At 36.5% G+C, this 14863-nt stretch overlaps 1 protein-coding gene across 9 annotated transcripts in view; it reads right to left on the bottom strand.

Annotated features, from left to right (window-relative positions):
* The window catches only part of LOC135169729 (protein Wnt-2), a 75801-nt gene that overhangs the window by 4964 nt on the left and 55974 nt on the right, over positions 1-14863 (bottom strand). For 8 of the 9 annotated variants that reach the window (XM_064134977.1, XM_064134975.1, XM_064134978.1 and 5 more), the window contains 2 exons: positions 811-925; positions 594-665 (listed from right to left, as the gene is read on the bottom strand). In XM_064134977.1, coding sequence (XP_063991047.1) covers positions 594-665; positions 811-925 — 187 coding nt within the window. Of the gene's footprint in view, positions 1-593; positions 666-810; positions 926-12141; positions 12627-14863 lie in introns of those variants that run through there. The other variant, XM_064134981.1, reaches the window with a different exon arrangement.

A 14863-nucleotide genomic window follows, 5' to 3' on the forward strand; every position in this document is an offset into this window, starting at 1 on the left:
CAAAATTGGATAATCGTTTAGGGAAGTTACTTTTATCATGTGGAAGTTATTTTTGTCTGTAATTGCGAGAAAAATTAAGGAGAAAAATCAATTTTATCCCCTTTCGAATAAAATTTAATGCATTGTAGTGAAATTTTAGCACCAGTCTTAAAATTTCAAAGGGATTTTATCAGTAAATGCACTCAATGATTCCAATATTAATTAATTTCGGAACGATATTACTGTTTTGTGGTGATTATGCTCACTATAAAAAAATAGTAAAGCTCACCCAGATTACATCATATCAGTAGTAAAAGACGGTGGGCTATTGGTATCAAAAGTTGGGTACAAATGCCAGCAGAACTGTGTCCAACCATCTTGAGGAATTATAAAGATTACAATAATTCGAATAACGTAGTTTACGTAACGTAGTGATGTCATTTTAATACACCTTTGTACTAATTTCAATTAGGATTTGTCTCTGTCTGACCAACAATGTATCAACATTTTAATGTTGTGGTAGAAGTGACATAAAACTCATAAGAAAATCCAAGTGTCCTTAATAGTAATTTTGAAAAAAATCTGATTAAAATAAGAATTAAGAGTTTATTTACTTCATTCCGTATGTTACATCTGCACTGCATCCTCCCCATTCCCACCCATTCGGTGGTAGTGATTTTCTCGTTCTGAAAATAATGAGAAATGCACTGTGGTTATGACGTTGAAAGAGTGAAGAAGTAAAATTGAAGAAATTCAAAACGCGAATGTTTACATGAAATTGAAGGATTACAATGTGGGAACGGTGGTGAGGGCGGAGGGTGTTGGACTTACCTTACGGCAGGTTCGCAACCGCACGCTGTGATATTTCCTCGACTACAAGCTGCGGTTATTGCGTATGTTACCCCCGCTGAGCTTATGGCGTATGTAAAAGCTGCCTCCCTGCTACCTGAAATTCAAGAAAAACTCCTTGAAGCTTATGCATCAATTTTTTCATACCAGCTCCACAAATCTTGTTGTAATTCTACTGTCAAATCTCCAGCAACATGATGGTTTCCTGTTTTATTTTCATCAAGAACTTATGGACAATCGTAAATGTCATGATTATTTTATGAAATCCCAAGGTCATTCCGGAGAAAATTACCCTTTAAATTGCAATTTAACAGTTTTGACTTTTTTTTATCAATCATAGACTTATTAAACGAAAATTTTCCTGTATTTTGTTATTGAAAAATGAGTTAAATTATCGAGTATTCAGTCGAATTGTCGTTTTTACGTTCATTTGATCGAGAAAATTATTGAGAAATTAATTGATTCACTAATTATATTTTGCAATGCGATTGTTACTCAATTCACTTGCGAATAGACGCTCCATAACAATGATACGATTCAATAAAATTATTATCAACCTCGCTATCTTTCTTAACGGAAGTTCTTGAGGATTGTGATTAGCTTTTTTAGAAAATCGGAGAAATTTTTCCGAATTGCCTTGACAAACCTATTGTTTTTCTGTAAAGTTTCAAGTTAGTTCTTAAGAAGTCTAGAATGTTCTAGAATTCTGATAGACGGCGCCCATTCTTGCCAAAAAGGTATGATTTTCACCTAACGTTCATGAATTGATTGAAATTTTCAAAGGAATTTTGTCTTGAAAAGGGTTCCAATCACATGTCTACTGTTAAAATAACAATAAAATTATTCTGAGTCTTTTTAAAACTCGTCTACATCGCTTAATTGAAAATGGAAACTTAAAAAGGCGTGTTATACTTGAAATCTGAATTCTCGAGACCCTACGCTCGATTTTCATAAATGATCATCTAATTCCGAATTTTGTTAATCAAAATCAAATGTCTCGGGCTATCAATCAACGCGTAGATTACTATTTAAGAGTGAATTTTCTAGAAATTCAAACTTTCTCAGAAATTTAACTACAAACTGCAAATTATTTCGAAATCTTTCTATTGCAATACCTTGTAGATGAGACATTGATCGATTATTCAGATTCAAAGGATTGTAGGATTGTTTCTAACGCTAGAAAAATTCTGCCTGATATCACAGTACAAAAGTTCATGTATACATGAACTTTTGTACTGTGATATCAGGTTCATGTATACATGAACTTTTGTACTGTGATATCAGGCAGAATTTTTCTGCCTGATGATGAACTTTTCATATATACAGTACAAAAGTTCATGTATACATGAACTTATATTTTTTGTTATGAAAAAGCAGTTTAATTGTGGATTACTTGATAGAATAATAATTTGTAGGTTCTCATGATAACAATAATGGGAGTGAGTCAATATTTCTAAAAATTGAACATGTTTCCCTGATTGAAGATTCACATATTGAACTCAAAGAATAATTTTGGCAGACAATTTTATTTCGGAAATTAACAAAAAATCAGAGGGTAATGCCCCAGTAGTTTCTCCCATGTTCCTCACCCTTCAACGTCTTTCACGTTCAATACTCTACGTGAAACAATTCGAGTAGAAAAATAATCCGTTACATACCACCAATTTTTCAAACTTAATCACATATTTTTCTCGAGTAGAAAAAATTTCTATCAAATTTGACATCTTCGTTCCTCCCCAATGAAACTACAGGACAATATCCGATAATTCGGAAACACCAGTGGCATGACTACCGATAATTCTATAAATCATCAATTAAATCAAGCTATTAATCACACACTTGAGAAGGAATCTCCCAAGAATAAATCTTCTCTTTCAACCTAATAATAAATAAACAATCACGTGGCATTAGTCGTAAATTTTTAGGGCAAGTCCAAGTATTAGTTGACGAGTAGAAAGCATCTGCAGAAGCAGAAAATGTAGCACCACGAGCCTCACTCAAACCCACCACCTCTCTTTCATGTTACATTAAATTTACAATCCCACACGTGAACGTGGATATGCGTGCGACTTCAATTAATTACCCGCGGAGAGCTTTCAACTCATTTGCTGGACGACAGATGAGTTACTGTTCGCTCATTCTCCCCGGCATTTCATTCACTTTTATTTATTTTGAGAAATGTATTTCTCCATTCCCCCTATCCCATTCATAATTCTTTTATTCCGCGTATTTTTTTCAGCCCCACGCCTCCGTCAACAACCTGTCAGCTTGCATAATTCAAAGACCCGAATTAACCAGATGGACGTTAAATAAAAAACCGGCCAAACAATCCTTCAAAAAAAAAAAAATAAATAAAAAATAAAAAAAGAAATACTCCACTATACCTTGCGCTTGGAAAATAAACGCTTTAGTGCAGAAAATTATTGTGGGTGAGATCATGAAGGAACATGAGTCAGATAATCCGTAGTTGTGGTTGCATACAATAAAACGTATGCATACAGAGTACAGGGGGATATATATTGAAGGAAAAGATCAATATCTGGACGATCGGTTGGCTGATTTATAAGCCGCCCATAGATACCTATCTCAGTATTTCTCTCGTACCTGTGCATATATTCAGTCTGTCGCAATCCAGCCAATTTATGTAGCACGCGACATTCAGAACTACACGCATTATACAGTACAGGTCTTCCGACCACTTGTGCCGAGGAAAGGACTTACCCGGGTTTCGCTAGGACTCCCATCCCCTCCACTGCTCGATCTATGAAGTTAACGATCTAAAGAGCCTGTATCACGCACTGGCGACGCATGCGCGTACCACCTCGTGGCGCGCGCAAGGTTGATGTCATTGAATTGCGTCAATCACGGGACTGTTAGAAACTCGTTGAAAATTTATTTGGATAGTTGCACTTGAATTACCAATGCCAGGAATTTGCTATAAATTTAAGATTAAATCGCTTATACTTTCTCCTGTACAATTTATAGATTTCAAATGACTCATGTCGATTCCAAGTTATGGCGGAAATGAAACATGATATCCGAGTGAGTTCTAGTCGGTGGAAAACTTGGGCAAATTATTGAATTTTTTAATTGTTTAATGATTTCCAATATACCCTTGATATGAAAAATGCGAGTTTGTTGAGTGCTGAAGAATTCAACTGAGATTTTAACCATAAAATGTAGAGAAATGCATGAGTGAGTGAGTTAAAGGCTCAAGATTTTTTAGGTGAAATTCTATTGTTTATGAAAGGGAGAGGATGTTATTAAAAAATAATGTATGTTTCCCGTGGTTGACAATTTCGACATAAGTTTCGCATTCATTTTTAAATTGAAAAATGTTTTTTTCTTATTTAAAAAAAATTCTTCAATTCTTTCGAGATTTTCATGAACTCTATCTTCTTCAAAATGTGCGCAATTGAACTTTATCCACCACTCAAAAAATATTTCTAGTTATTCCAACATATCTACAATTTTTTTAAACTCCATTACATGGCACCAAACATAAAAACTATTTCCCAAAATGGCACCTCCCCCAATCGGATTGAAACCAAAGACAACTCCATAACGAAAACTCTCGTCTTCTCCCTCTCCTACTCTACTATCTAAATGAACCTGTTCTACGCATCGATGGGGCATGCGCGTACCGCTTCGAGACGCGCGCAACGTTAATAGCATTCAATTGCGTCAATGACCGATATAACACTGGGACACCTTATGCGAAGTTCGGATTCCCTTGTTAATGAAGTTGGAAGCGTCAGTAGAAGGAGGTTGATGAAACACTCTGAAGAATTCATATCTCAATCGTTTATGTCAATGGTCGACAAGGCGCACATCTATTTAGTGTCTGCAGGGACTCACTGTAACCTCTCTCCTGTGGAGAAAATTTATCGTTTCGTCGAGTTAGCTCTGAATATAACACACGTATAATACACTCGGGGGGGTTTAGTCGAGGTTTATGGCCAGACCGAGGCTTTCTATAAATTCATACGAGTTGTAAATTTCGAAGGATACTGATAAATAAAAGTTACATTGTATCGGCATTGTCAAAGATATGTTTATATTGTCACGCTATTCTGGAGGAGAGGGATTTTTATAACTCCCTGTGAAAATAATACGAAATCCTTTTCAGTCTGGATGCAAGGGGAATAAGTTTGTAATGTATTATGCTGTGTAAACTACGAGTCGTTGATCAAGACGTCGCGCTAATTGGTGAATGCTGAAGCCTCAAGGGCACAATTTATTTCAAGATGAGCGACATGATGTTATCTTCTTTGCACCTCTCTTGCAATTATAATGAGTTTATTTATTTTGATGGCTGTAATGACTTTTTTCCTCCTTCAATTTACGATCTTTCTTTTCGATAAATACCTGAAGGTATGAGGGCATACTACCCACACCACACACTGTCCATCACTATTGACCCCATCGTCTTAAAAACCCGTCAACGTTTATTTATTTTATAGATGTCTATGCATGCGCGATCTTGTTAATGGTAACGAGAGAATATTCGTATCGTTTTTCAACTTATAACTGTGCAGATCCATGTGCTATACTCATTCCAGCTTTTTTTCATGATGATGGACGCATGGGGAATTTAGAAAAATTGTCTTATGGGGGAAACATTTCAAAATCGTTGACAGTAATGAAGAATTATTTTTAGATAATGGGATTTTTTTTCAGCTAGAGTTTTCGCGTTAATGAAGCCAGCTGGACAAGTTCGCTTGGTTGGGTGAGTATGTATATGTCTGAGTAGGAATAATGTACCATAAATTCTATCTCTGGCGCCATATGCAAACCCGATGTGAACGAGTAGATACGGAATTCACCGGCTAATGACACACTCACTAACAGATACTCTCTTGACCCAGAATTATCCTTGAATGCACTTTGAATCGGCGAACGTTGAAGACATTCAAAGGGAATTCCGTGTGAAATTCCGGGAACACCGGGGAGAAATTCATTGAAACTTATCTTGAGAATTTGACATTCATTCGGTTGAGTCTGAAAGGCTCGACGAATATCGCGAATTACATGCGCAAATTTAAGTGAGACTGGTTCTGAATCCCACCTCAAATTAGCCCGTAATTAGTCCTGTTTAATTGATAGCGATATTCAGCATTTCGTATAAAGCACATGACGCGGGCCAATCAGCCTCATGTTTAATTTAATTAAGTTGCCGCTAATTTGGGTTGGTCAGACTTGAAAAGAGAAAATGGAAATGAACGGGGGGAAAATACGAGAAAAATCTTGAAAACAAAATTGTCATTTATCCCTTGAAATATTCTGGATAAATTCAATTTCGTTTTGCCATTCAAATTTCAATTTCCTGTTTACGATACGGCGATGTTCAGATCTAATCGATTACATGGGATTACAAGGCTTCCAATGATCTCGTAGGAATTCGTAATTGCTTGGAATCCTTCGCCAGCATTGAAATAATAAACAATAATCTTTTTTTGTTAATTTAATTTTAACGCCGCCATTGCAAACCGAAGGTGGTGTGGATTTATCTGAGTACCGAATATTGTTAATTCCCAGCAATTTTTGAAAAGTCTAAAGCATAAAGGGATTGAAATATCTGTAATTATTAATTGAGAAAAGTCATCAAAGTAATTACATGAAAATAACGAATATATTTCAATGATGGGTTTTAGTTACGATGTTAAGTGTTTCCAGATTTAATTTAATCTAATGGAAAAGATAACAGTAGAGAACAGTAAAATAAGACATTTCCAATTGGCTCAATCTAGCACACGATAATTATGTGATTATGGTGATAGCAGTGAGTTCGCGATGATTAAACGTGATGACATCAGCCAGCAATAAAAAGGATTATATCTGTGAATAATTCATATTTCTTCGATAGAATATTTTCTATTCACCTTTCTTATTGCAAAAAAAGTATAGATGGTCTGCAGGATTTCTCAATAGAAGTCGATTTGAAATTTGTGGTATAAATTCGTTAAGTGTTTCTATGAAATTTATTCCTACTTGATTTTATCAATTAGACGACTCCATCACATCTAGTCTAGGAATTAATGATTTCAGAAATTGTTTAGTTCCAAAGTAGTTCCGATGAAGTCGCAAATGTTGAAGTCTTCGTGAGAAATAACTGATATTGTTTATATCCATTGATGAAATTTAGTAGGGATTTGAAATGCGCATATGTAGCCATTTATCATCGCAATCACAAATCATTAATATTACTATTGATGTCAATAGGAGAATAGGTGTCCATCATTTGAAAACGGATATCGTTTTCACACCGTTTGAAGAAGTACTCCGGACTCCTCCTGAATGACCACCTGATACTCCCACATGAAGCACCACAATCCCCAGTGCCCCGAGGCGCTTATATACATGAAAGTGTTCTTATGACAGATAAAAGCCAAGTGGAGAAAGAATGGGCCTCCATCAGTCATGGGGAGGGACAAAGCTATCGGTCGACCATTTGAAAAATAGTAGAACATTTCGACAAAATTAAATGACTGGAGGGGGAAAGAAAATCCAATAAAGGTTTTAGATGAATAATTCGATTCGTTTGACAGACGTATAATTGGAGAGGGGATTCGTATAAATTCGTGAAGAATCTAAATCTCTCTCTAGATAATTCAACATGTCAGTAGTTATAAAACTATTTCTCTTTTCAATAAAAAAGGTAGAGAAGGCTCTTTGGAGCTCTAGAAACTTTTGAAAAAGAAAAATCTAAAAATTTAAGAGGAATCAAGAACTTAAAGTGGAATTTCTCTGAAGTTTTCTGACTTTTCCATAGCTTTTTCGAAATAATTGAAGGTAATTTCCAGTTCTCACTGATTGTCCCATAAAGATATGAATTTTGAGAGACAAAATTCGCTGAAGCTTCGCTCGTCAATTCCGTTTTAAAACGTATTTTTTGCTCTTTTTCTGGTAATTATTCTATTTGTGTTTCAATTTATGAAAGTTAATTAAATTTAACAAACTCTATCTACTCTATCTCATCTGAAACACAAACTAATCATCTTGTAATCCCTTTTTTAACTATTCATCATAAAAATTTAAACAGAAACTGTTGAGTTGTTAATATTTTACACGGCAACAACTTGAAAGTATTTCTCCCTCTCCCATGTGCCGGGGCAATGTATCCCAAGCACTAATAAATTATTACTATATTATTATTACGATTGAGTTACCTACAGAAGTAAAGAGGTGCAGCTCCTTAAAAATATTCATTCCTCCGTGTGCCACCATAATCCGGTTGTTCCTGAAACCCAGAATTTTTTACCTCCTCCTCCTGCCGACGTGTGTACGCCTGCGATTTTTAATTCCGCAAATGACGCATCGTAATCAGATGATCTTACAATTAACCAATTACCACAATTAAGACACCCTCTACAGTCCAGCGAATAACGTCTGTTGTACCGCAAAGTCCGGTTTGTCCCTATTTGCATGCGAACCTACTTAGCATTTCTCTCTTTCATTTCCTCTCAATCTTGATTTTATCCTCCCCCTGATTCTCCTGTGACTCCTCTAATGACCTAAAAATCCTGCTTCTCCGAAACGATCACACCACCCTGAGCATTCCAATTACAATAGAATTCCTTGAAAAAACATTTCCCTGGACAATTTCAATTAAGTTCAGGTAGTATTACATGGTATGTGTGTGTATAAATTATCCACTTGGTTGGGAAATTATTTCGTTACCCTTCACATGCGGGACAAGCGTGTTAACAACCACTGGCGTTAACGAACCCACCGCGATAATCAATATCCTGACAATACCACATTCAAACACGTGTTCAACCGACGCCTGAGTGAGCATCTAAGCAACAAGTACTCTCAGGATGATCACCAGGGGGTTGCCGTGAACGGTGTCTCGCTGCGATATACTGCATCGCCGCTGTGAAGTCTCTAGGATATCGAGAGATCTACAGCTACGAGTGATTTACATCTCGCGCGAGTTCATTCGATTTACGTAAGAGCAATCGCTGAGAATTTCTCGATTATTTAAGTTTATTCCAGGAGAAATGTCATGGAAACGAGAGTTTCTGTCGACTGGGGCTATTCGCAGGCGAATTGAGGGACATCGCGATGATAAGAAATGAACTTTTACCCAGAGGGATCGAACTCGTGACAATTGTTTATGATTATGTGGTAGACGTTTTTATTTTAGATAAATATTCGAATGAGTGATCAGAAATAGGGAATTTCCTGAGGGTAGAGGGACTGCACGTAACAATGCCTGGGTCAAGGTCGGCCAGGCAATTTTAAGGCAAAACAACGATGTAATTAGTTGACAAAATGGATATAGGCCTATCGGTTTAGACAACTGTCTACAATAGGGTAACGCAAAGGAATTCAATGATTGATCTCATCAACCTATGATCCACTATTCTTCAACAGACGATTAAATAACGATCGACTAACGATCAATTGCCGCGATCGAATGCATCCTCAGATCGAATCTCGGATCAAATAAGCCAATAGGACCTTCTTATTTCCAATAATGAAGGATCTTTCATATTAAGTCATAACCTATCATCTTCCATAAATAATCATTCCTCATTATCAACACAATCAGAACAATGACTGTGTAAATAACATATCCGTAATCGTAAACTTAAATCATGAATAGTTTAGTAGATCGGATGACTAGATAAGACTCGCGATTTTTCCCTCTCCTAGGGAACTACTTAACGATCGAGAACGCGTCCACACACATTACCATGATTTTTCTTGAATGTTGACAGCCTGGTGCATTGGCAGTGTACGTCTCACTAAGGATGCCGTCAGTCGAGCCTTGTTATCCAAGAAATTATTTACGTGATCTATTAATTTATTAACGTGTATGTTTTATAAGATTTTCCGAACGACGGACGGGGTTTTTACGATGGAGGTAAAAGGAGTGTAAATGGAATCTACTGCCCCGAGGGAGCTGACTACTGGATACGACAAACTCGGGACTATAACTCAATCGGTTGATCAGGTGGATTGGTTAATCCTTCAACGTTAAACTCCCATGGGATATCGATCTACCGTGTAGTACCCGGCGATTGGAATTGCTTATGGCTGGAAGCTAGGATTGAATGCGCATGCGCAGTAGATCCTCCGGACGACGCCTCCAGGTGTCATTTGTTTTCAGCTAACGAGGGTGAAGGCACCGTCTATAATAGACCACCGGTAATAAACGGTGATCTTGATTTTCATGGGAATTAAATCGCTGCCAGCTTTGAATTCCAATCGAAAGTGCACCCCCCCACCTCCCCTCTTTTTTCACTAATTAGCAGTGGATAAATAACAAAGGATGACAGCTACCGACGCAGGCGATGGGAGAGAAATAAATTTGAAGAGATCAACGAAGAGGAATTGGTAATTGATAATTTTCTGTAAAATATTAACGAGAATTGTTCTTCAAGTATGGAGAATCGAATTTTCTGAGCATCGATTCATCGACTTGTCGAAAATTCTCACTGTTTTTTTGGTGTTGAAGCGGAACGCTAGCATGAGAGGGCGCGCGTCGCGTGCCACGTCGAAGGTTCGACTGGATATGACCTGCTCAACGTCGATTATTCCATTTCACTAAAGGGTATTCTCGAATTTCGAAAATCGATTGTTTTTAAATCGATTTATTAGATTCATTTTGCTTAGGAAAAAGATGTGATACGACCAAATGTTTGAATATCTGGATGTAAAAATCAATTACTGTTAATTGATTAATGCGAATAATTGAAGAATACCCTTCAAAGTGTGAGGGGCGTGATGGGCGCCTTATTATAGTAGTCTTTAGTAAGTATTAGTATTTTTAGTAGTATTTAGTATTTTTATCATCAAGACGGGAAGTTTATATAGCGTTCCACATTTCTTGTGACGTCAAAGGAAATCTTTGGATAGGATTTTGGATGAGGTAGGAAGGGGAACAGGATAATTCTCCATATGATTTTTGCAAGAAAAATTACTGAAAAAATGGTAGTCTTTAGTAATAAAGATCAAACGATTATTTTCATAAATCGATAAGAAAGAATTGATTCTCGGAATTCGATTATTCGAGAATACCGCTTATCTTCTCCTCTCGTAATATGGATTCATTTGAATATGATCTGCATTTTTTGATCCTTGAAACTGGCCAATCCCAGAAAACTCATATTTTCTACTTTATATGTTAATATAATTGTTTTAATACTTGAAGAATGAGATTTGTAACATGCATTACCACCACCCTTTCGTAACTTTCCAAATGACTTCTCTTGGAAATAATAAAACTGAAAATAATTGGAAACTTTCCTTTACTTTATTACGTAACTCAAATAATTGTGCTTGGAAGACACATCCACTCTGTACCGATTCCTTAAAGGAACTAAGTACATTTACAAAGGGAAACGACTCCCTGAACCTTTCAGTCACATGCTCTCACAGAGTCCTATTCAGTCTACTTTGTCTTCATACTTCAAATCAAACCTAAACACCATACATAAAAATGTTTTTTCAATTCAAAGTATAAACACTCGAAAGAGAATGAGATTGATTTTTATTTTCTATTTATTTATTTCATGAAAAATCCAACAACTCGGAAAAAAATTTCGCCAAATGTGCACTGTCTTTAAGTAAAACGGAAAAAAGTATTTCAGGCAAAAAATATTCTACGATTACCAGTTGAAAATTATGATATCAATAGTCCAGTGAGCATCATTCCGGGAATGTAAATAAAAAAACAACTACAGGACATAAATCGTCTTGGAATGATACGAAAGCTTCGCCGCGGGACGTATTCCTCGGGGCATTGAATGCATCCAAGCACAAATATAGCCTTTGCTATTTCACGATCTCTACCCTTTTACGATATACACTTGCGCATTTGTGAAACTCCGCAAGACCCGGTTGGACACGCGGAGGGCAAGCCGAACGAATTAGCAGTTAGATAAAGACGACAGAGACAGATTGGAGCAAGGAGCGAAAACCGATACAATTCCAAACTGGTACATACACGCAGTCGTTCACCGCATCCACGGGAGGAGCCCAAATGAATGTCACTCGGGTGGATTCCCTGGAGATGTGGCTATCGTACACCAGTGTAAGATATGAAAACGGTAGTTAAACGACACTCGGATAGCGATTAAAAATATTCATATATTCAAGTATGAATATTCATACGCGACGAGTCGAACGGATGAATCGGCGATGGTACTGGCTGTGTGATAGAGACACGTTGATGAGAAAAGTTGCCGATTAGTCTTGGCCAATGAATGTTTCCACTCCACCTTTACATTTAATCGCATGAAAATTTGTGTAATGAATTGAGTATGACAGGGTGATTAGGGGCCTGAGGTATTATGACATTACTTTGTTCATTATTCATTTTGTTGGAATGAAGCTTGAGGAAAATTCCTGGAGTAGAAGTGACTGGACTTTTGCCTTTCCTCTTGGCGATGGAACATAATTGCAGGAAGATGATGCTCCCTACTATACATTATAACTGAGTTGTTTCTTGTTGAAATATAACCTGAGTCTTCTATTAATTGATTTTTATCAGTCTATGGTTGCAAAAGTGAATCAACATAGAGACAGGTGTGGGGGGAATAGAATTTCTACTTAAATTTGGAAGAATTGAGACGTCCGAACTACGGTAATTTCACTTTATTTTGATGTGGGTTTAAAATACATAACTCAATAACTGTCACTTTAATTGCACAAACAAATTAAATGAAAACACTTTTAATTGCACAAGTCTTACAAAGGCTTGCACTTCTACTAGAATTCCAATGATGAAAATGCATATAAAGACTTGGCTAGATCGACTTGCAAGTGGACTCGTATCGCGAAGTGAATCCGTGAATTGTTCGGAGTAAACTGACTAAAAGAAGATTTGTAAGGAGCTGCTCTGCCTTGATTGGGAATAGTGGGAAGGGTTTCCGGAAAAGGCATTGGTCAAGAAGAGGATAAAGGAAAATATGCCTATAATAATGGGGAAAGAGGTGCAGCACATGTGGAGAACACCAGCACTGTCCAGCAATCCAGTGACCGGGAATTTCCCTTCCGAGAGATTTGAGCTCTATGAGAAACAAAATGTCTATTATCTAAAATTTCCTCTTCCACGTGATTCTCTCGAGGCTGCTAAAATTAACCCTTTTTTCTCAAGAATTCCCTGTGATTTATTGTTCCTTTTGTGCCTAGCCAAAGTCTGTTTTGCTTTCAAAGTGAAAAGGAGAATTTATTTTCCAGCCTTTAACAGTTTACTGAAATTCTATTACTAAAAAAAACTTTATCAATGTTGGCACCCAACAATGAAGTCATGTGGCAAAGAGACTGGGGATTCTTTGTCTTTGGATAACGATTTTTCTTTTGGTCTCTGTAACCACTTCCAGTCTGCTGAGGCAGGTTGTGGAGAACAGACATTTCTTCCTCGCGACATTTTTAAGAAAGTATAATTAACGTATTTAATCTGATGTGCCCAAATTATTTATCTGCCCCTATATTCCATTGTTTTTATATTTTTGTTGGATCATATTCTTACGTCTCTCTTCTTATATCTCATCTGAAGAATGGCAAGGAACAGAACCAAAAGGACGATCGTCTTCAAGAAGACTCCGATGCTTTATTAGGATTCAGAGATATTTTTGGGAGTACAGATCTGTCTATTGGCTTGCTTCTGATCATTATTATTAATAAACCGCTTCAAACTTTTTATCACTTGTGTTGTGAGTCTTTCTCTGGATATAACAATATTTCGTATTACACCTTTAAATATTGTTATAATTTAAAAATATAATTTATAAATATTTCAACATTTTTAAAGCAAATGGGGGAATAATTTAGCTGTGTGGTATTTTTTATAATGATATTTAGACGTGATACAAAATATTTAGAGTCCAAGTATGAAAAGTTTTTGTCTCAACGTAATGTGTATCGTTTTTTAAGCAAACAATGTGAGAAATCGGAGAGATCAATCGTCAAAGTGCCCAACAAAGTTGTTTTCGAATGCACTTTTCGACATGCGTCATACAAATTGAGCATTGAATTCACGAAAAACAGGAACAAGTCGAGGAGTGTTTCGAAATGGCATGCTGAGTGTGGGCCAATCCAGTTATTCTAGATGGATAAGGCAAGAATGAATGAAAAGAAATGAATAAAAATCGAAGGTTTTAAAAGTCGAAGAAGAATAAAAATGCTGAAAAATAAAAGGGAATGTGGTGAAAAAATTCGATACTCCGTGAGATGATAAGGTGAGACCATTAATGGTGGTGTCGATGACGTTATCCCAGGGGGCTTGCGAGAACTTATCGAGAGGGACCGAAATACCTGGAGTTCCAAAATTACTTGGTTTAATTCAATGGAGATAATGAGATATCCCAGTGGTGAAGTATCGCCAGAGAAATTCTACAAATATCTTCATTTTATTCAGCGGAATAAATTAGCCGATATCCAATCGCTCATGACGAATTTTATGGATAATCCGTGATTTATTATCGCGACGTTCAGTATAAATTATACTATTCGTTCTTAAACTGGCGAGTTTTCCATATATTGAAGATCGATAATATACGTCTATAAATATAGAATTAATGCTAATAAATTCTTGATTGCTCTTCTTCAATTTTTCAACTACAGACGTTTTGTTCGCTAAAATTAAAAAAAATGTATTCGATAACAACTACAGTTTATTTCTATAACATCTCTCTCTCTCTCTCTCTCTCTCTGTAGTAAACGAAATAATATTTTCTAATACATAAAAATTACTAAATCAAAATGTCTTGGGGCTGTAATCGACAAAAATGAGGTGGTGTTCTCGATTATTTGTGTTCCACCAGTTGAAAAATATTCGCTCATATGCTAAATGATTTAACTATCGGACATTAAGGAGAGCAAACTGGACGCAATGCCGAAGAGGGGCTTTTAGTTGAAGTATGTGGAGTGGTACCGTTAATTAGACTAATTGAAAACATTCCACATGGCCTCCCTCTATGTATAAATTTCGAAGTATTTATGTTTCTCGAGTGCTGGTTGCACTCATCCGGTTCGATTTTTCTGCTTTACCTATATGGCCATGATGCCCCCGTCATTCCGT

Source organism: Diachasmimorpha longicaudata, chromosome 15, assembly GCF_034640455.1.
Source record: "Diachasmimorpha longicaudata isolate KC_UGA_2023 chromosome 15, iyDiaLong2, whole genome shotgun sequence".
Taxonomy (NCBI): Eukaryota; Metazoa; Arthropoda; class Insecta; order Hymenoptera; family Braconidae; genus Diachasmimorpha; species Diachasmimorpha longicaudata.